At 50.5% G+C, this 21,954-nt stretch overlaps 1 protein-coding gene and 1 long non-coding RNA gene across 2 annotated transcripts; one reads left to right on the top strand and one right to left on the bottom strand.

Moving 5' to 3' along the window:
- Positions 1-1,435: 1,435 nt before the first annotated feature.
- LOC116948250 (uncharacterized) lies at positions 1,436-13,147 on the bottom strand. The gene is made up of 5 exons (XM_076071466.1): positions 12,086-13,147; positions 8,413-8,621; positions 6,808-6,940; positions 5,689-5,820; positions 1,436-4,029 (listed from the first exon to the last, which is right to left on the bottom strand). The coding sequence occupies exons 1-5, from the start codon at positions 13,145-13,147 to the stop codon at positions 3,925-3,927; spliced, it is 1,641 nt and encodes a 546-aa protein (XP_075927581.1). The 3' UTR covers positions 1,436-3,924.
- On the top strand, positions 12,280-21,909 carry LOC142929718 (uncharacterized). The gene is made up of 2 exons (XR_012945874.1): positions 12,280-12,378; positions 12,731-21,909. It is a non-coding gene; the product is annotated as an uncharacterized LOC142929718 (long non-coding RNA).
- The last annotated feature ends 45 nt before the right edge of the window (positions 21,910-21,954 follow it).

Genomic DNA, 21,954 nt, shown 5'->3' with positions numbered 1-21,954 from the left:
GAGCTACTACATGCGGCCTTACCTGGTAAAATAAAAAAAATACAGTAGTTTACTGAACAGTCACGCTGGTGGTTTACTTCAATATCCTGTACTTTACATGTTTTCTAATCCATGGTTCCCCCCCCCCCCCCCCGTATCACGCTTCAATCCCAAATAATCGTGCATCATTCCGCGCTACGAGAGTTTAATCTCTCACGCTGAACCCATAGCGGTATAGCGCAATAATTAGCATTGGGGGTGTCTTTAACGATACTTCAGCGTGCCGGTCCGGTGCGTGTTTGTAAAGGCGGGGGATGCATAGAAGTAGAGTACAACATTCAATTAGCCCGCACAGCCACGGCCAAATTGTCCCCTTGTGCATATGAGCGTTGGCCGTCATGACGCCCGTGATGGAAAGTCCACGTTCCTATGGCAAGACCAATCCAACCGTAGGATAACCACTGTTGGCTTTCCACAACATGGTACAGTATATGGTGGCAAAACTGACGGTTAGTTTGGTTTATTTACGTCGTTAAAATGTTCAGAGGCGAAATGTTTATCAATATATTTATGTATTAATAAGGTGTGGAGGATAGGACTTAGGACTGGATGTAGATATCACTCGCCGCTCGTGCCAACCGCGGGTGGAAATGGAACTCAGGACGCCGGGTTCAGAGCCGCAGCGTCGCTAATCACCGCTTCGCCACAGGGGCACTGGGAACAAATAAATAAAGCGGGCTGGTGCCCAAGCGTTAAAAAAGGAAAAACACCCACAGCACTCACCAAGTTCACCAATAACGCCGCCTCCTATCAGCAGCCGTGCATTGGCTGGAACCTCGGCCACCTCAGTTCGATTCCCAGCCGAGGTACACTGCAAGTGGTGGGGAGTGACAACTGGATCCGTTCTGGTCACCCACCCCCTCAGAGCCTTCACTAACTCGCTGTGACCTGCGTGGTGAAGTATACTCCAGCAACTCCAAAGACCGGCACGGCTTTGGAGGGCGGGAAGGCATTTATCTTCAGCAGTTGATTTACGAAGGGCTGTCAATGATTCTCATGAATTTGCATGAGTGGTAAGCAATCTATTCCTGCAAGATGGGATGCGTGCTCCTTATGAACGTACGGATCACTTTGATTCGATGAATACCTGCAACGTTGGGGTATTATTTTCAACCCGCTCCCCCCCCCCACCACCTCATGAATTGGCTGAAAACATCTTAATATATAGAGGACTGCAGAGCGTGGTCAATTGTTGGTAGTGTCGCGGCTCACCACCGGGCTGGCTGCTACCTTCCAGCTTCGTCTGTTGCTCCTTGGTGATTGTGAGATGCAATTGGCATGAACGACGCGATATAAAACTAAACACATTATTATTATTATACGGTGGGACGACATCACAGTCTGTACAATTCAGCAGCAGCAGACACACAAGGTTATGAACAAACGGAACCAATCGTTTATTCGGATTTATTTTATTTACAGAATTGAGCCATAAGGCAGTCATCGCTGCATTGTGGTTCACAAATTGCAATTACAAATGAAATCGATCAAACAGACAGCAACATTTGCCGAATTGTAAGCTGCTCTATATAAATCTCTGGTTGTGCATCGCAAAAAGTGCATTCATTAAGGAACTACCACCGTATGTATTATGAATTAACTGGGGGGAGGGGGGTAGAGTGGTGGGGCAACGGTTAGCGCATTGCGCTTTGAACCCAGTAACCTGAGTTTAATTCTGGCCGTGGCTAACATCGGTGGAGAACGGTATGCTCCAGCTGGTGCCTGGGCCACCCCGTTCACCAACCCGCACTGACCGGTGTGGTGAAGTATGGTCAAAAGACCTTCACGACTGACAAGGCGCGGGGAGATGTTCATACTGCAGTGGATTAACAAAGACCTGATTATAATTATAATAATGATTATGACTACGTGATTAGCTACCCATATATTGGCGTTCGCTAAATTTTCCGCAGATAGAATGCAAATTTTACCACGATGTAAACTTCGCATAGCGCAGCGCAACGTCGCATATCCACCATGATTGATCACCCACCGACATTCAGAGCGAGATTTGTGCTTGCCGGCGTTACTTGTTATTTTCTATCGATGTTCACATCCACATACCCACCTCTACCCCAGTCCTTGTCATCAATCTGAATATGCCAAGTGTATTTTCCTTCGCCCATGTGTGATTAGGATAATCTCTTGCCGCTATTTCTACGAACGCGATATCTAAGAGCCCCCCCCTGTCTGTGGACAGGATTATGTGGCCCTGCTTCCGATCTGCATTTAAGCACCGTTTATTGTTTATCCTGGGAAATGTTTACATAACAACTTAAAATAAAATATTGTGGGTTTACTCTCCAACACACCAGAGTGCTGAACTAGTAACTAAATTGGCACATTTTGTTTACGCGAAAACCCTTACTAATTGGCTGCGTCGGGCAGTGGCGGGTTGAACGACACATTCATATTTACGCGATCTGACCCAACCCCTCCCCCCCCCTTTATTATGGATCGTTTATCCTGTTTTTGGTAAGTTTCTGGCGTGGGCAAAACATTCCTCGTTGTTGTTGCTGCTGCTGTTGTTTTTCTGCTCCTTGTCGAGTTGGCACATTCCCACCCAGCGATGCTCTGCAACTGCGGCCACTGCCCTCCTGCCTCGGTCCGTAGGGTCGTCCTGGCAACGGAGCTGCGCGGCTCATCGGGGGACCTCAGTCAGCGGCCGATACCCGAGTCGGATACGCGACGTTGCGCGGCCGAATGGATCATTTCTCCGGCGGCTCGCGCGGCGGATCGAGCGCGTGCGGGAAGCTCGCTTGCGTCGGCACGGCGCGGAGCATCTGCCCTTCAATTTATCGTCCATCCGAATTAGAATGGCTCCTATGAATAGCCGTGTGTGATTCAAGTACTCGCTGTACGTACACTGTTAAGAGGAACAAAAAGGCACGAGTGTCAGGTTGTAGTCAGTGCAAATAGACGCGCTTACGAGTCATCAGCGTTCGTTTCTCTACGATATCAAAATACATATACTGTAATTGAGCTGCCAACAATATTTGCTGCCAACACATTTCACTCAAGTGTACATGGAAGTGGTTACGAGTCGGGGTTGTAGCGGGGGCTGTGTACCTGAGGGTTCAGGTTGAGGCTGTGTGCGAGTCACCGTGGCCGAGTTCAGGATTCGGGTCAGGGTTAGAATTAGGACCACGCAAGTATTCGAGGTGGCACCATACCCAGGGTAAGTGTGAAGTTTAGGGCTATAGTCAGGGATTAGGGATAATGTTCGACCCATAAATACAGGGTGCTTCAAAAAAATGTGAACACTTCAGAGGCTTTGCAACACCACGTGACATGTGCTGCAGCCTCTGGGCTCTGGAGACCGCCTGGAGACGATTCCAGGCCACGTGTTGACATCGATGGCGAACAAGTGGGAGACTATTTGACTTTTTGAAGCTCTTAACATTACATTCGTCATCATGCTTACGGTGTATTAAAAACGATAGTCCCATGTATGCGTTACCATTTTTTTGAAGCACCCAGTACATATGTCGCCATGTCTGACTTCAGGGTTAAGGGCGAGGGCCGCGTGTGTCGCTGCACACTGCTGTTAGGTTCCAGAATTAGGGCTTGCGGCTCGGCCAGTGGATCTGTGTGCGCCCCTGCCCCTGGAGTTTTACTGCAATGAATTAGCGTCCGGTGTTAGAATCAGGGGTTCGGGTTGAGACCGTGTGCGCGCGCGTGTGTGTGCGCCACTGTGCACAACTGTGCGTAATCAAGGTCAGGGTTCAGGGTTAGATTCGGTGGGTTTGCGTTAAGACCGTGCGCGGGTGTCCCGCTGTGCCTGGGCTTCGTCTCTGGGTGCGTGGTCCGGATGAGCCGCTAGCGCCAGGAGCGTCCCGGCGGTTGGCTGAGCCCCACGGCGCTGCCGCCGCCGCTCCGCTCGGATCAGCTCGGTCCGGGCCGCACGAACCCGAAGACGGTGCGGACGGGGGCGCGCGCCAGGGTGACGACCCCGTCAGCGGCACGAGGGCGGTAGCGCCCGGCCGTGACCTGCTCGCCACGTGAGCGCACGCAGGCGTGCCGTGGCGGCGTCTCAAAGTCCACGCCGCTCCCGGGTTCAATCGTCTTGACGGCGTGCTGCCACCGAGATTGTGCACGCGGAGGCGCGAATGAGCGCGCGTGTGGTGTGTTTGCGACGTCGTGTGTGTGTGTGCGTGGTGCCGGCCAGCCACCCCATCGTGTACCGCGCCGGCCTGCGTGGTGCCACTCGCGAACAGCACTTGCCCAAAAAGTCTGTTCAGGCGATATGGGGGATCTTTTTTTTCGTTGCGTGCGTGTGTGGCCACCCGAGGTCGATGCGGCCTTAAGCGAGTACTTGGTGCGATGTGGGAAGACAAAGGCGGTCGGGCGTGGTGCTGGCCACCCACCCCCTCGTGAGCCGTGCCAGCCTTCAGAGGTGCTACTCGCTTAACAGCACTTGCCCCAAGAGTCTGCTAAAGGCTTACACGGGGGGATATTTGTCCTTGTGTTCTCCTGCGCTATAGGACTCGCTGTACACAGGCGCAGTGTGAGATTGAGCTCTCCGCCGGTGAGTGTTTCCGGGTTGGATCCCGCGTCGTTTGGCACGACACCCCATCGTTCCCGCTCCATATGCTGGGAGTGTCGTCGGGAACTGAACTGTTCCTGGGCCGTTTTTTGCCTGAACAGTTTGTTCGTGAATTGTCTGTTCGGGAACAAGATCCCGGACACGTGGAGAGAAACGTTGGACACGATCTCGAACAGCGTGCGCTGCGGTCCGAAAAACACCCCGGCGCTAAAGTAACCGCGAAACCAAACCCCGGTGAAAACATAAACGTTTCAATAAATAGGTACGTGAAGAGCCCACAGGTCAATCCACTGCTGGATGAGGGCCGTCCCACGCTGTGCGGGTCGTGCAGGGTTCTTTGACCATTCTTCACCACGCTTGTGAGTGCGGGTTGAAGGCGTTGGGGAGCGTGGACGTGGTGGAATAGAAGTGCAGCACAGCAATGGATTTTGCTGGACTGCCACCTGTTGACCGCCACCTAGCACAGGCCCGAGGCTGCTTACAGCAATAACCAGGCTCAACTCTGCTTAGCTTCCAAGAGCTGATGAGATCGGGCACATTCATGGTGATTTGCTAATCGATTTTACGTGATTAAAATATTTGTTTATGCTTTAATGTTCATTTCTATTTGGCTGGACTGAGAGTAATATATTCTCGCATTTCATTTGTTGGTACGATTTACACTGGGAAATGTTGGCCAACTGGCCTCTTAAAAAATAATTATCAATCACGATGCAGTGTAACGCAGCTAGGAGATAGCAGTGTAGCGATGGATTCTTGAGATATTCTGTGTGGTGCTTTGCGTGTTATCTCATATATTTGTCATTTGTCTCGGTATTCCACTTTCCTCCCACATCTGACTTCCTAACTCACCCTCTCGCTCACACACTCGCTCAGTCACTCAATCGCTCACCCACTCACTCATTCGCTCACTCACTCATTCATTAATCCACTCACTCGCTCGATCACCCACTCATTCACTCGCCCTCTCACTCACAAGATCCTGTGCGGCGTGACATCCTGCGAGCGTAACTTAAGATGGCAGAGTTGAATGAGAGCGGTGAGTGGGCTACACTGCTTCATTGCCCCCGCACCACAGACCCCCCCACCTCCCCAATGCGTACCCTCGTGTGAATCACCGGCTCTTGCATCGTCTCCTTCTTCACCGCCAAGTCCCAGGGCTTCGTCGGACGTGCCGCCGTCTCCTCTCCCTCCTCCGAGCAGTCGGGAATTCTCTCCTCCTCGTCCGCCGACAGCTGAGCGAGGCGGCAGGGCAAGTGGGGGCAGCTGAACAACCGTGGACCGGTGTGCGGTCAGGTGCAACCCGCGTGTTGGGGTGGTGACGCGCGCGTGTGCTGTGTCGGTGTGTGTGGTGGGCGTGGTGCTGGCCACCCACCCCCTCGTGTGCCGAACCGACCCTGATAGGTGCTCGCGAACAGCACTTGCCCCAACAGTCTGCTAAGGCTATACGGGGGGATCTTTGTCTTTGGGGAGCGGTAGCGTAGCGGTCAGCGCACTGCGCTACGAACCCGGCGACCCGAGTTCGATTACCGCTCACGGTCACCAACAACCAGTGACAATTATCTGAATCAGTCCTGGGCCTATCCTGGGTCGACTCGGCATCAAATGAGTACGAGGTGTAGCGTGTAAATGTCGCCACTAGGGAGACAAAAGCGGCCGGGCGTGGTCCTGGCCACCCACCCCCTCGTGTGCTGCTCCGGCGTTCATAGGTGCTCACTAACAGTGCTTGCCCCAACAGTCTGCTAAGGCTATACGGGAGATCTTTGTCTCTGTCTTGTGTCTGCGTGTACGTGCATGCGTGTCAAAGTAGGGGGCACAGGTGGTGCATGGGCCAGTCATCTCAGTCAGTCAACTCGTGGCACCTGGGTCTGCATCGTGATCTCCTGCCAGCAGAGGAGCCTTCGACATTCCACGTGGTCTCAAAGTGCACATAGCCTGGCACAAGCGCCGCGGTGACATCACCGCCACTTAGTGGCGAATGGCGGTTATTGTTGTTGTCGTGCATGCGTGTACACGCGCGTGTACACATGCATGTACACGCGCGTGTGCACGTGCGTGCTCACGGGCGTGTGTGCACGTGCGTGCTCACGGGCGTGTACACATGCGTGTACACATGCACGTACACACGCATGTCACATGCGTGTACACGCGCGTGTACACATGCACGTACACGCGTGTGTGCACGTGCGTGCTCACGGGCGTGTGTGCACGTGCGTGCTCACGTGCGTGTGTGCACGCGCGGCTGCGAGGGCGCGGCGCAGCAGGCGGCAGGCGTGTGACGCGGCCCAGGGCAGCCTCCGGGTCTCCCCGTCCTCCACAGTCCGCAGCTTGGGCCACACGCTTCTCGGCAGGGGCCTGGGCCGGTGAAACGCGGGCGCCGGGACGGCAGCGGCAGCGGCCAAACGACGGCAACATAGATGATATTAAAAAAAAAACACACAGGGCCGCTAACTGCAGGTGCCCCAGCTCAGAAATTCGGACACCAAAGGCCTGGCTCATTCCCCCGTTTTTGCCGTGCCTCCGGCACGTGCCCGGCAACTCCACCGCGCCCTCGGAGCGTGGCTCTTGGTGTCTGAAGGTCTGAGCTGGGGCACTTCACCGCTGCGGTTAGCCCCCCCGTGGTTGTTGAAACGCCGGATATTGTTCCGCGTTTCCTGCGCCTGTTTAATAACACGAATTATTTGAACAAATAATCTACGATGAAGACAACAAATTACTCCAACAACAACAGCAACGATCGCAACAACAAGAACCGTGGTGTTAGCTTGACATTTAGCTTGACATATGGCCATGGTACAACAACGAGATTAACCGTTGTGTTTGCGTGACATGGTAGCGAGGACCTGAGGGCCGGTTCGATGATCACCATTGTGCCTTGCGCTGTCCACAAATCATCGCCTCTTCACGCGCAGCATCATCGCTCTTGCTCGTGTGCGGCCGACACACACTTTCCTGTCCGTTCATTTACAGAGAGGGCTAGGGGCGGCTTAAGGAGGTCGTGGTTTTAAACGCTACTTCCGCTGCTGCTGTTGCCAGGGTGGCAGCCGCAGCGTCTCGACACGCGGCCCCAACAGCAACGACGGAAGTTACAATCGCAGCTGCAACCGTGGTCACACCACTGATAATTTTGCCTCCGCGACCATTGATTCAACTACAGCCACAGTTTTCTACGCTGACCTTCGTGAGCGCTGCTGCAACCACAGCCACCGCGCAACGGCACAACGGCCGTGTCGGCTGAAGCTACATTACAGGACCTCTACCCTTGTCCATGGTTTCCACTGCCAAGTGTCCCACTTCCCTCTCGTCTCGTCTCCAGCTGTCTTCCGTTGTGGGTGTCACGGTGGCTAGGAGATGTTGACTACCTCGCCTGGTATACAGGAGGTCGTGGAGTTCGATCCTGACCCTGACGCATGTTTGCGTATTTGGAGTTTGCGTGTTCTCTCACCACGTGGTCGTGTGGATTTTTCGTCGGGTCCTCCGGTTTTCCCCTCCACATTTAGAATCAATGTGCGTTTAGAGCAGTGGTTCTTCTTAACATGGGGTGCACGCACCCCCTAGGGGTGCAAGATGCCCTTTCTGGGGGGTGCGGGACATGGCCAGATTTCTTTAGAAGGTAAATCATCGAAAACACAAATTAAGCACGGGCACGTTACTACAACTACTTTGTTTCATCAAACCCAATTAATTTATTAACACAAATTTGTTTACGATTGGCCACCTCTTTGGGCTACGAGGTCGCTTTGGAAAAAGAGCAATGCAGCTCAGTGCGCCTTGCACTGATAAAATAAAAAAATGAAATAATTCGCAGCGGTCTCTTTTCCATTTACCCGTTGTCGCCGACTCTGTCTCCGGCGGGCGTCTCCCCGAGGAGGTGCCACGTGAGCGGAGCCACCGTCTCGTCCGCGGCGGGACGGCTGTCCGCGTCGCCGTGCTCCGCGCATCTCCCCGTCGACGCCGGCTCCGGCGAGAAGCACTCCTCGAGGGCTCGACGCAGCGCGGCGGCGGCGGCGGCGTCGCCGTCGTCGCGGGAGCCCGACTGCGGGTTCAACGCAAGACCGCGCCGCAGAGAAACGTGCACAGAATTACATACAGATCCACAGGCTTACATACAGTGAGGGAAAAGCGTATTTGATCCCCTGCTGATTTTGTACGCTTGCCCACTGACGAAGAAATGATCAGTCTATAATATTAATGGTAGGTTTGTTTGAACAGTGAGAGACAGAATAACAACAACAAAAATCCAGAAAAACGCATGTCAAAAATGTTATAAATTGATTTGCATTTTAATGAGGGAAATAAGTATTTGACCCCTCTGCAAAACATGACTTAGTACTTGGTGGCAAAACCCTTGTTGGCAATCACAGAGGTCAGACGTTTCTTGTAGTTGGCCACCAGGTTTGCACACATCTCAGGAGGGATTTTGTCCCACTCCTCTTTGCAGATCTTCTCCAAGTCATTAAGGTTTTGAGGCTGACGTTTGGCAACTCGAACCTTCAGCTCCCTCCACAGATGTTCTATGGGATAAAGGTCTGGAGACTGGCTAGGCCACTCCAGGACCTTAATGTGCTTCTTCTTGAGCCACTCCTTTGTTGCCTTGGCCGTGTGTTCTGGGTCATTGTCATGCTGGAATACCCATCTACGACCCATTTTCAATGCCCTGGCTGAGGGAAGGAGGTTCTCATCCAAAAATTGACGGTACATGGCCCCGTCCATCGTCCCTTTGATGCGGTGAAGTTGTCCTGTCCCCTTAGCAGAAAAACACCCCCAAAGCATAATGTTTCCACCTCCATGTTTGACGGTGGGGATGGTGTTCTTGGGGTCATTGGCAGCATTCCTCCTCCTCCAAACACGGCGAGTTGAGTTGATGCCAAAGAGCTCCATTTTGGTCTCATCTGACCACAACACTTTCACCCAGTTGTCCTCTGAATCATTCAGATGTTCATTGGCAAACTTCAGACGGGCATGTATATGTGCTTTCTTGAGCAGGAGGACCTAACGGGCGCTGCAGGATTTCAGTCCTTCACGGCGTAGTGTGTTACCAATTGTTTTCTTGGTGACTATGGTCCCAGCTGCCTTGAGATCATTGACAAGATCCTCCCGTGTAGTTCTGGGCTGATTCCTCACCATTCTCATGATCATTGCAACTCCACGAGGTGAGATCTTGCATGGAGCCCCAGGCCGAGGGAGATTGACAGTTCTTTTGTGTTTCTTCCATTTGCGGATAATCGCACCAACTGTTGTCACCTTCTCACCAAACTCCCTTTAAGAGTGTGCTCCTAATCTCAGCTCGTTACTGGTATAAAAGACACCTGGGAGCCAGAATTTTTTCTGATTGAGAGGGGGTCAAATTCTTATTTCCCTCATTAAAATGCAAATCAATTTATAACATTTTTGACATGCGTTTTTCTGGATTTTGTTGTTGTTATTCAGTCTCTCACCGTTCAAATAAACAAATGAACCTACCATTAAAATTATAGACTGATCATTTCTTTGTCAGTGGGCAAACGTACAAAATCAGCAGGGGATCAAATACTTTTTCCCCTCACTGTATAGACTTTCATCGAGACCCACAGACTTACATACACACCCTAAGACTTAAAGACCCACAGACTTACATACAGATCCACAGACTTACATATAGACCTAGAGACTTACATAGAGACCCACAGACTAAGATAGAGACCCATAGACTTACCCAGTTAACCAGACTTACATAGAGACTCATAGACTTAAATAGAGACCCACATACTTACATAGAGACCCACATACTTACATATAGACCTACAGACTTACATAGAGGTCACGGGACAGACCCAGCAGGTGCTATGGGTTGATTGACTGGCAGATGCACCAACTGTGCGCCACACTGTGCGCCACACTGTGCCAACTATTAACAAAGACAAAGATCCCCCGGATAGCCTTAACAGACTGTAGGGGCAAGTGCTGTTAGCGAGCACCTGTGAAGGCCGGAACGGTACACGAGGGGGTGGGTGGCTAGCACCACGCTCGACCGCCTTTGTCTTCCCAGTAGCGATGTTTACACACCGCACCGGGTACTAATTTGAGGCTGAGTCAACCTAGGGGAGACCCAGGACCGGTTCAGATAATCGCCACCGGGTGTTGGCCGTGAGCGGGAATCGATCCCGGGTCGCCGGTTTCACAGCGCAGTGCGCTCACCGCTACGCCACCACCGCCATCAACACCAACCACCATCACCATCGCACCGGACGTTATTTCCTCAGAGGCACCAGCAGGAAGTCGTGTGATTTGTAATATTTCTTGCGGTTTCTCACAGCGCTCGCCCGCTCGCTGTGCGTGCGAGGCGGCGATTGTGTCACCATTGCGGCTGCTTACGAGCTGTGGCCTAATAACCTTCGTCGCGGGGGCTATGCCGCTTTGCTTTGTCGCTGGGGTCAAGATGATCACTTGCGTTTCGCCACGAGAACGGTGCTGCAAAATCCGTTGCTGTCCTGAGCTTTAATGTTCCCACGGCTGTGCCCCCTCCGTAGCCCCACCACCACACACACACACACACACCGCGATGCGCACGGTGCGAGGATGGTGGCCCTCATCCAGCAGTGGATGGACACAACATGGAAAGTGCTTTACAGCTTCAAGTCCTCGTTTTTTTACACGCAGGCGGCCGCCGATGAGTTCCTGACGATTGTCCCCGCGATGCTCCCCACCAGTAACGTGGCGGTGACGTTTGGCGAGATGACGACGCGGCACTGCGCCCCCACGGCGGGATGGCGGCACAATGCTGCGGCACCGCTACGCGGACTGCACCACTGTGCCGCTCAGCCACGCAGCTCAGGAACCGCGTTGTAGAAGGGTGCGTTCCGCGTTATAACGGCACGCGCGTTCGGCGTTATACTGGAGCTCGTTCTGCGTTATAATGGGGTGCGTTCTGCGTTATAATGGGGGTGCGTTCTCCGTTATAATGGGGTGCGTTCTGCGTTATACTGGAGTGCTCGTTCTGCGTTATAATGGGGGTGCGTTCTGCGTTATACTGGAGCTGGTTCTGCGTTATAATGGGGGTGCGTTCTGCGTTATAATGGGGCGCGTTTTGCGTTACAATGGGGTGCGTTCTGCGTTATAATGGGGTGCGTTCTGCGTTATACTGGAGCTGGTTCTGCGTTATAATGGGGTGGCCCTGGACCGGTTCAGATAATCGCCACTGGTGTTGGCCGTGAGCGAGAATTGAACTCGGTTCGCCATTTCTTTGAGCTATCATTTGTGGCCAGGTCGCTTCTGAAAAAGATGGTAATAGCTCAGTGAGCTTTACCTGCGGTAAGATAACAAAACATAGACAGTTTCGTTTTATTTGTATTTATTTGAAAAGTTATTTTCTTGCCTGTCCCCTACTTTGCACTCCTATCGCGTTTGTTGTTGTAACGTTCTGACCCCGTGCCCCTGCCGGAACATCTGCGAAAAACGAGCTTTCATTGCCCATCGGATTCCGATTGTGGATGAAGAGCGTCACCGCCAACCCACACTTACGACGAACGCCGTGACAGCTCCGCGCGACGCGGCGTCGCTTCCACAGCTCTGCGCCAACTCCCGCGCCGGGCCTCCAACGGGCCCCGGGGGCCACTCCGTGACGCCGCGAGAGTGTGGGGACCCCCCCCGGGCCTTGCCGGGCGGGAGCCCCCGGGCCTCGTGCCAACCCAGAGCTGTCTGGGACGGCGCTGCCTCGAACTCGCCGAAGTCATCGTCGCCGTCGTCGCTGAACGCGGAGACAGCGGTGGTGGAAACCGGGCCCCGTGTGTCATCTGCTGCTGATGATGATGAAGGTGATGATGAAGGTGATGATGAAGGGGTTGTGGGTGTTGATGTACGTGGTGGTGGTGGTGAAGATGATAGCGGTGAAGTTGATGGCTGTGGTGGCGATGATGAAGGTGATGGGGTTGCTGATGAACGTGGTGATGGTGGTGGTGATAGCGGTAAAGTTGAAAGTTGTGGTGGTGGTGGTGGTGATGATGGTAGTGTTAAGGAAGATGATGGTGGTGGGGATGATGGATGTGGTGGTGTTGATGATGGTGGCAATGCTGATGAAACTGGTGTTGGTGTCGATAAGAGCGCTGCGATAGCTGATGATGATCGTGCTGCTGATTCTGCCGTTGCTGATGATTGTACTGGTGGCAGACGTATTGGTGATGCCACTACTGCTGCTGATGATGACCGCTGTCCTGTCGACACCGCTGACGATTCGACGTCTCCTCTCGCCGACGTCATCTCCTCCGATGCAGAATCTGCGCCGTGCCCTGTCCCACCGTCATCGCCATCACCACGATCACCACCAACGATCTCATCCGTGTCATCCGCGTCCCCACGCGCCTCTGGATGAACGCCTCCGTTCACGCGTCCCTCCTCCTGCCACCGAGTCGTCCCTCTCGCCTCCTCGCCTGCACCGCGCAGGTCCCCAGAGACGCTCACGCCGCCGCCGCCGCCGCAGGCAGGCGCCACCATCTCTCGACTCAACGTGGAACACTTCCTCTGCGCCTGCTTCCTCGGTGTCTTACCGAGGCCGCCGTGATTAACGTCCATGGCAACGGGCAGCATTGTCGGAGGTCACGGACGGCGCGGGACTACGGCGGTGGAGTTGATTTTCCATTTGGCGACTCGGGCACGCGTGCGACCTCGTCCGCGTCCCCCCCCCCCCCCCACGATGTCCCCTCTCACCGCGTGGCTGATCGTGCTGGGGGCACCATCAAGTACACCGGCATCGCGCGTGGGGAGCGTTGTCACCATCGGCGATGATGGCTTGGTGGCCCTGCCTCGCCTGTCACACGCACACACACACAGAGACGGTGGTCACACGCACTTCGGCACGCTCTCTCGTCAAACCTCAACATCGACAGGGTCTTCCTCTGTCGGTTTAAAAGCCGTGACTAACAATTACCATCCACCTACCAAACGTCGGGGTAAATTGATGTGCGTGCTGTGCGTGAGTCAAAGCGAAAGAACACACGCGCGCGCACGCACACACGAAGAAACAGGGAAATGAGCAGTACCGTAGGTTATGTTTCGTCTTACTGTAGGCGGTAGGATAAATAATGAATAAGCAATATCCCTCCTCCTACTTTCGACGCGGCGTGACAGGTACGGGTGGGGGGGGCAGCGCCCGGGCTGATTGGGTACAGGTAGAGCGAGCGGGGCTCTGACGCAGTGAGCGTCAGAGGCGAGGCCTCACGTCACACGGGTATGGAGACGACGACGCGAAGTATGGGGCCGTCCATAAATGACGTCACAAGATTGTGGACGATTTTTGACCCCCCCCTCCCTCGTCACACATCGTCACACATCGTCACCAATGTCTGACCCCCCCCCCACCCCCAGGTGCGTGACGTCATTTATGGACGGCCCCTATGAAAACAAATATAAGGATATGCTTGGCCCTTGCTGGCAATAAAACAAGAGGTGTTAAGATGTGCAAGCACCAAATAGGGACCTGTTTGCAGGGAATCGAGTTCGCGTTAACCACACACGGGTACTTTGTGGTGAACACGCAAACAAACATGCTCTGATGGGTCCTTGCCTACGTAAAATATGTGTATCATGGGACCTTGTTTTTCCAGTTTAAAAGGACGAAATATAGGAATGTTTTACCCATTCTGGCAATAAAACAAGAGGTGTTGAGATGTTCAAACACGAAATAGAAACCTTTTACAAGACATCAAGTCTGCACTAACCACCGGTACTTGTGGTGAACATGCAAACAAAACATGCTCCGATAATACATGCGCATTGTCTTTGAAACTGATTGGGCTACACCAGAGACAGCCTTCTTTAGAGCCCAGTCTCACCAGTGTCAGACCAGAAAACGCCAAAAGGTGAACAGCACAAAGACAATGCCACGATCAGGCCACTTACAGCTCGGGGTGAGCAGCTACAAAATGGGACCTTATTGCCAGAGCGTGTGTGTTTGCATGTTTATCACAAGTACGTGCGGTGGTTAATGCGAACTTGATTCCTTGCAACAAAAAAAAAGGTTTCAGTTTGGTGTTTGAACATCTTAACGTTAACCTGCTTTATTGGCAGAAAGGGTACACTTATTCTTATATTTTTTCATACTCTAATACTGGCAAAAAGGTCCCATCACGTGAAGTATTTACCTGTATGTTGAACTTCTTTCCCCACCGTACGTAGCCAACCAACCGCGCTAATCGGAGGTGCTTGCAACCACTCGCGTGGTGGTATTGCAGCTCTCGCTGCATATGGCCCTGTTGCATGGAACCTCGGTGAATTTGTCGGTGGGAAACAACTCTCTGCCTATTTGATTATTATTTGTGGATAAAAAAATGTTAAATTTAAAATGTTTTTTTTTTAATGCTCCAATGTACCAGCGGATCGGTCTGGAGTGGGTTTTCAGTGGGGCCTTTATTGTCTTGAAGAATATTTATAGAAAAATATATTTTTTTCAACCATTCTTTTAAGAATTACAATGGTAAAATAAATAAATGTAAGCAATTCAACTTTACGAATCTGACAGTATCCTCACTGCGCAACTCCTGGATGGGTTCCGTACTTGTTAATTTTATTTTTGTGCGAACGCCAAAGCTTAAATTCACTAAAACAACGAAAACCGGTGACACTGCGTTGGCAGCGGAGCACAAGCACACATTACAAACGAACACAAAACTCAACGCTTACCGTAAACGAACCTTCAGTCCACATTATCTGGAGTGAGTGTTACGCCGACAGCCCCTCGTCAAGGCGATGGCCCTTCTCCGGGTTCTCCGGTTTCCCACCACACAACGCATAACCCTCCGCAATAAACAACGGTTGGCCTGTGGCCGCACCTGCGGTACTAAATAAGCGATGCTGCCCGCTGCCCGTGTTTGATTCCACACTTCTGTGACCTCAAATCGAGGGAAGTTCAACCCCTCCTCTCATCACCTGCCTCTTTCTATTTAGGCCCCGCCTCATTCCTACTTATACCCCGCCCCATCCCCCGTTTCGTGTCTGCGCCTTTCCTTTTTAGGATCCGCCCCCTTCCTCTTTAGGCCCCGCCTCTTTCTACTTAAGCACCGCCCCCTTCACACCACCCCAGGCAAGGAGTTGTGGGCAGGTTTCAGTTAGTGGTGGGGGTTGTGGCAGGGGCTGGGGTGTCCGTAAGCTCTGTAGTGGTTGTAGATGGGACAGGTGAGGGTAGGGCGGCTTCGAAACACAATAAGTAATATTTAAAAAAAAACTTTTTTTACAAACACGCTTTAATGAAATGTAGCGTACTAGTAATGGAAGAACTCCACGACTCCAGGAAGTGGCCCCGAAGCTTGCCACAACGTAAGGGGACCGTGGTGGTTTACAGCCAACGTCAGTTGAGCGTGGACAATTAGACGCAAGCCGAAACACAACATATAAAAAAGATGGTTACAAATTTTTTATTTTTATTTTTAATGATAGAATATAGTATTGTCATCAGTATGACATAAGTATACTAAGTTTGCAGTCGATACCACATTGGGAAGTGGCTTAAAATTGAGTTACAAGATTTGAGGATACGACAACAACAACAGACAGAGTTAAATAAAAGCGTGTAAAAACTAAATATATATTTTTAATTGTACCCAGGTAAGGCCCACTGAGCTAAGTAGCTCTTTTTCAGAAGCGACCTGGCCATCACAAATTATAGCTCAAGCAAGTGGCTTCTCGTGCGGAAATTTATAGCAGCACAAATACTCTAAACGCGTGATGTTGATTCTAAAAATGTGGAGGGAAAAACCGGAGGACTCGGAGAAAAATCCACGCGACCACGGGCAGAGAGACATGCAAACTCCAAATATACAGGCGTCAGGATCGGGATTGAACCCAGGACATCCTGTATATCAGGCGAGGTAGTTAACATCTCGCCACTGTGGCGTCCCGCCATCCTTGCAACGGAGGACCCTCCTAAAAAGTCTTAAAACTCAGTGAGGGGTTTTCTGGGTAAACAAATTACTGATCACTTAAGTAATTTGTCACATTGTCGAACAATTATTCCAAGAACACCGTAGAAGGGAAGACCACAGCAAGAAATATTCAAATGTTTCCTGCTGTGGTTTTCACACCTGATGATAATTGCTTGTGTTGCAGTCGAAACGTCGTGAGAATTTAATTGTTTTATATTTTTAGTATTTTATTGTTTCCCTTCTACGTGGTGACTTTACCGAAAGAACCAAGAATATGAATCCCTGCAGTCACGAAAGCTTTAAATCAAAATTATTCCAAGGTTAATTGGTTTACTGTCTGCATGTTGTGCAATGTAATAACACGACTGTGTCGTGGCGTGAACCCGGCTGCCTGGCTTCAATTCCCGGACCATGCATAATTCTACATTCTCCGGGTTATAAGACGCGCGTTTCCCCTCTGTATTCCAAAGTGATAGCTGGGGGTGCATCTTATAATCTGACAGGTGTGTGTGTGTGATATATATTTTTTTGACACCGGGCACACGTCTTTGGGTGCGTCTTATTTTCCGGAGCGTCTTATAATCTGAAATTTAAAAAAAACAGGCTACGTGTCTCAGTATTATATTCGTGGTGCAATTTGGTTTAAAACGACGTTAAACTTATTGCAATTTCTATATTCTTGGTTCTTTCGGTAAAGAAATGTTTCTTGCCGTTGGGTTTCACACCTGATGATGACTGTTTGTGTTACAGTCGAAACGTCGTGAGAATTTTATTGTTTTTATATATATTTTATTATTTTATTGTTTCCCTTCAACGTGACTTTACCGAAAGAACCAAGAATATGACTGCAGTCACGAAAGCTTTAAATCAAAATTTATTGCAATTTTCTTCACACAACCGACACGTGACCTAAATTGTAATTTACAGTCCCATTATCAATCAACCGCCAGATGAATGCCTCCCCACGCATGGGGTTGTTTAAACCATACTTCACCACGCTGGCATTGAGATATATGATGTATAAAAGTACAGGTGCAGCAGCACAAATGACTGCTCGTGCTGCTGCTGGCAGGATGGCCTACAATCGAGGGAGGTCTAGAGAGTTCCTCTAGACTGTATTTGGCCTACTCTTCCACGCAGGCAAGCAGTTTTAGAAGAGGTAGCAGTGTGCGTGTACGTTGAACGTCTTTCACACTGTATGTAGCCAACCGTGCTAGTCAGAGGTGCGGTGCCGAAGGACAACTGACTAAACACAAAAACACATTTCTAAAGAAATGAGTGTTCAATCTTTATTTAAAAGTACGTAGCTCCAGTGGCTTCCGAGTAGAGAGGATGCACAAATATAAACACACATTTTTAACCAGCGGGGCCAGTCGTGTGTGCGTTTTTGTTTGTGGCACAGTGCAGCGTGCTAACCACTGCGCCACTGCTCCACCCGGTGATGGATAGAAAATAATAAGGAATCAACGTTACTAAATTGGCGTAATCGCTGTGGAAATCGTGGACAGGCTGGTCCTCGTCGCGCTGACAGCGGTGAAACAACTGAAATTCAGGTCCGTTTGGCCCATTCCCAAAGTTATTAGATTCAAGACATTTGTCAATAACAATGCCTTCAGAGAAACAACGTTATAATCGGCGTCGTTTTGGGAAATGATCCTTCCCCGTAGCAGATACAATATTTATTTTTACGTGCCATAATATGAAGAAGGGCCCCTTCCCGAAATGTCTCCTATTACATTTTATATTCGTTTCAAATATATTCTGCATATCCTGCACGTATACTTGTCCTTCACGAATGTTGATTTTTGTTGTTGTTATTGTGCTTTTAAACCGCTGCCAACGCAGCAGCAGCAGCAGCATCACCACCAGTATGGTTGTTTGCAGGAGGAGATCTTATTGCTGGATACAACCACACTTGTAGGATGAGATCTTATTGCTGGGTACAACCACACTTGTAGGTGGGGAGCTTATTGCTGGATACAACCACACTTGTAGGTGGAGAGCTTATTGCTGGATACAACCACACTTGTAGGATGAGATCTTATTGCTGGATACAACCACACTTGTAGGTGGGGAGCTTATTGCTGGATACAACCACACTTGTAGGTGGAGAGCTTATTGCTGGATACAACCACACTTGTAGGAGGAGATCTTGTTGCTGGATACAACCACACCTGTAGGTGGAGAGCTTATTGCTGGATACAACCACACTTGTAGGAGGATATCTTATTGCTGGATACAACCACACGTGTAGGAGGAGATCTTATTGCTGGATACAACCACACTTGTAGGAGGAGATCTTATTGCTGGATACAACCACACTTGTAGGAGGAGATCTTATTGCTGGATACAACCACACTTGTAGGTGGAGATCTTATTGCTGGATACAACCACACTTGTAGGTGGAGAGCTTATTGCTGGATACAACCACACGTGTAGGTGGAGAGCTTATTGCTGGATACAACCACACTTGTAGGAGGAGATCTTATTGCTGGATACAACCACACCTGTAGGAGGAGATCTTGTTGCTGGATACAACCACACTTGTAGGAGGAGATCTTATTGCTGGATACAACCACACCTGTAGGTGGAGAGCTTATTGCTGGATACAACCACACTTGTAGGAGGATATCTTATTGCTGGATACAACCACACGTGTAGGAGGAGATCTTATTGCTGGATACAACCACACTTGTAGGAGGAGATCTTATTGCTGGATACAACCACACTTGTAGGAGGAGATCTTATTGCTGGATACAACCACACTTGTAGGTGGAGATCTTATTGCTGGATACAACCACACTTGTAGGTGGAGAGCTTATTGCTGGATACAACCACACGTGTAGGTGGAGAGCTTATTGCTGGATACAACCACACTTGTAGGAGGAGATCTTATTGCTGGATACAACCACACCTGTAGGAGGAGATCTTGTTGCTGGATACAACCACACTTGTAGGAGGAGATCTTATTGCTGGATACAACCACACCTGTAGGAGGAGAGCTTATTGCTGGGTACAACCACACTTGTAGGAGGAGATCTTATTGCTGGATACAACCACACCTGTAGGAGGAGAGCTTATTGCTGGATACAACCACACTTGTAGGAGGAGAGCTTATTGCTGGATACAACCACACTTGTAGGAGGATATCTTATTGCTGGATACAACCACACTTGTAGGAGGAGATCTTATTGCTGGATACAACCACACTTGTAGGTGGAGATCTTATTGCTGGATACAACCACACTTGTAGGTGGAGAGCTTATTGCTGGATACAACCACACGTGTAGGTGGAGAGCTTATTGCTGGATACAACCACACTTGTAGGAGGAGATCTTATTGCTGGATACAACCACACCTGTAGGAGGAGATCTTGTTGCTGGATACAACCACACTTGTAGGAGGAGATCTTATTGCTGGATACAACCACACCTGTAGGTGGAGAGCTTATTGCTGGATACAACCACACTTGTAGGAGGATATCTTATTGCTGGATACAACCACACGTGTAGGAGGAGATCTTATTGCTGGATACAACCACACTTGTAGGAGGAGATCTTATTGCTGGATACAACCACACTTGTAGGAGGAGATCTTATTGCTGGATACAACCACACTTGTAGGTGGAGATCTTATTGCTGGATACAACCACACTTGTAGGTGGAGAGCTTATTGCTGGATACAACCACACGTGTAGGTGGAGAGCTTATTGCTGGATACAACCACACTTGTAGGAGGAGATCTTATTGCTGGATACAACCACACCTGTAGGAGGAGATCTTGTTGCTGGATACAACCACACTTGTAGGAGGAGATCTTATTGCTGGATACAACCACACCTGTAGGAGGAGAGCTTATTGCTGGGTACAACCACACTTGTAGGAGGAGATCTTATTGCTGGATACAACCACACCTGTAGGAGGAGAGCTTATTGCTGGATACAACCACACTTGTAGGAGGAGAGCTTATTGCTGGATACAACCACACTTGTAGGAGGATATCTTATTGCTGGATACAACCACACTTGTAGGAGGAGATCTTATTGCTGGATACAACCACACTTGTAGGAGGAGATCTTATTGCTGGATACAACCACACTTGTAGGAGGAGAGGTTATTGCTGGATACAACCACACTTGTAGGAGGAGAGGTTATTGCTGGGTACAACCACACTTGTAGGAGGAGAGCTTAATGCTGGATACAACCTGGATACAACTTGCACGCGCGATTCGTAACTTTGATCGTTCGCCGTGTAGCGAGAGTCCAACTTTAGAGTACCACTTTATTGAGGGACTACTGCCGTGCCGGTCTTGGTGTAGTCTGGGACTGTTTTTTTATTATTATTGTCGCGTTGCTGCCCTGCGCCAAGCTTGCATTTGGTGTTGAAAAACCGGACTAGCATACTTTCGTGTTTATTTCTTTATATTTCGTGACCTGCTTACGACCCTTCTTCCCAATGTTGCACTACCGTCGTTTCGTTAGCCCCCAATGCGGTTGTAACTTTCTGACTCGCCCACCAGCACCCCCGCACCCCTAAACGGACATCTGTAAAAGACAAAGAGCTTCATAGCTCATCGGATTCCTCCTGCGGTCCCAATCAAGGTTCTGATTCTGAAACTATTCGGGTGGGCGGGCGGATGATGAGAGGCATACAGTGCTGGTCGTCTTGATCCGAGACAATGAACCACGTGGAGAGGTTGCCCTCTGATGGACAGGGATAGAATTTGTCGATGAATCGACACCCCCTGAGTGACCTTCCCCATATGGTTGCCGCCTTGCGACAAAATTCAACTGGACACCTGTATTAATTTATTTTCAGTAGTTTTGCAATTCAGATTTTAAAAAGAAAAAAACACACATTAATTATATGCACCCGTCATCCCTTACGTGAGGGCCAAAATGAACCCCCATGCCCAACCCCGAACCCCGAACGTACAAGTAATTCCATCGGCTCCAAGCAAAACCTGCGACCATCTGCTTTCTGAGGTTGCGTCGATGACCAAAATCATCTGCAGCGTCGCTCGCCGAGCTCGCCAGATCTCGGAAGCTCAGCGGGCGGCTTGGAACTGGCGAGGAATCGACAGAGGCTTGCGGTGCCCGGCGTGTGCGGTCTGGAGTGCCGCTAAAAGCTGGCGACCCGAGTTGGATTCCTCCCGCTCACGGCCAACGTCAAGTGACGATTATCTGAACATCGTCCTGCGCCTCTCCCTCCGTCGAGTCGGCCTCGAAATGAGTCGTGTGACGTGTTGCGATTTGTATGTCAGCATCGCCGCGAGGGAGACAAAGGCGGTAGCGCTGTAATATCACAGTATAGCAATGGTGCGATGATCCCCTTTTAGCGCTCATTCGATGGGTACTTGCATCTCCAGGAACGCATCTTGAGCGCTAAGTGAGGTCTTCCTGTATGTCAAATGAAAGCGTGATTTAACCTCGACCTCAGTGTGTCAATTGTGTTGCCCGTTTATCATATACCTTTCAT

Source organism: Petromyzon marinus, chromosome 33 (genome assembly GCF_048934315.1).
Source record: "Petromyzon marinus isolate PM22_M1 ecotype Great Lakes invasive population chromosome 33, UKy_Petmar_22M1.pri1.0, whole genome shotgun sequence".
NCBI classification, from domain to species: Eukaryota; Metazoa; Chordata; class Hyperoartia; order Petromyzontiformes; family Petromyzontidae; genus Petromyzon; species Petromyzon marinus.
The sequence above is the reverse complement of the archived record's forward strand: the minus strand, read 5'-3'. Positions and strand labels throughout refer to the sequence as shown.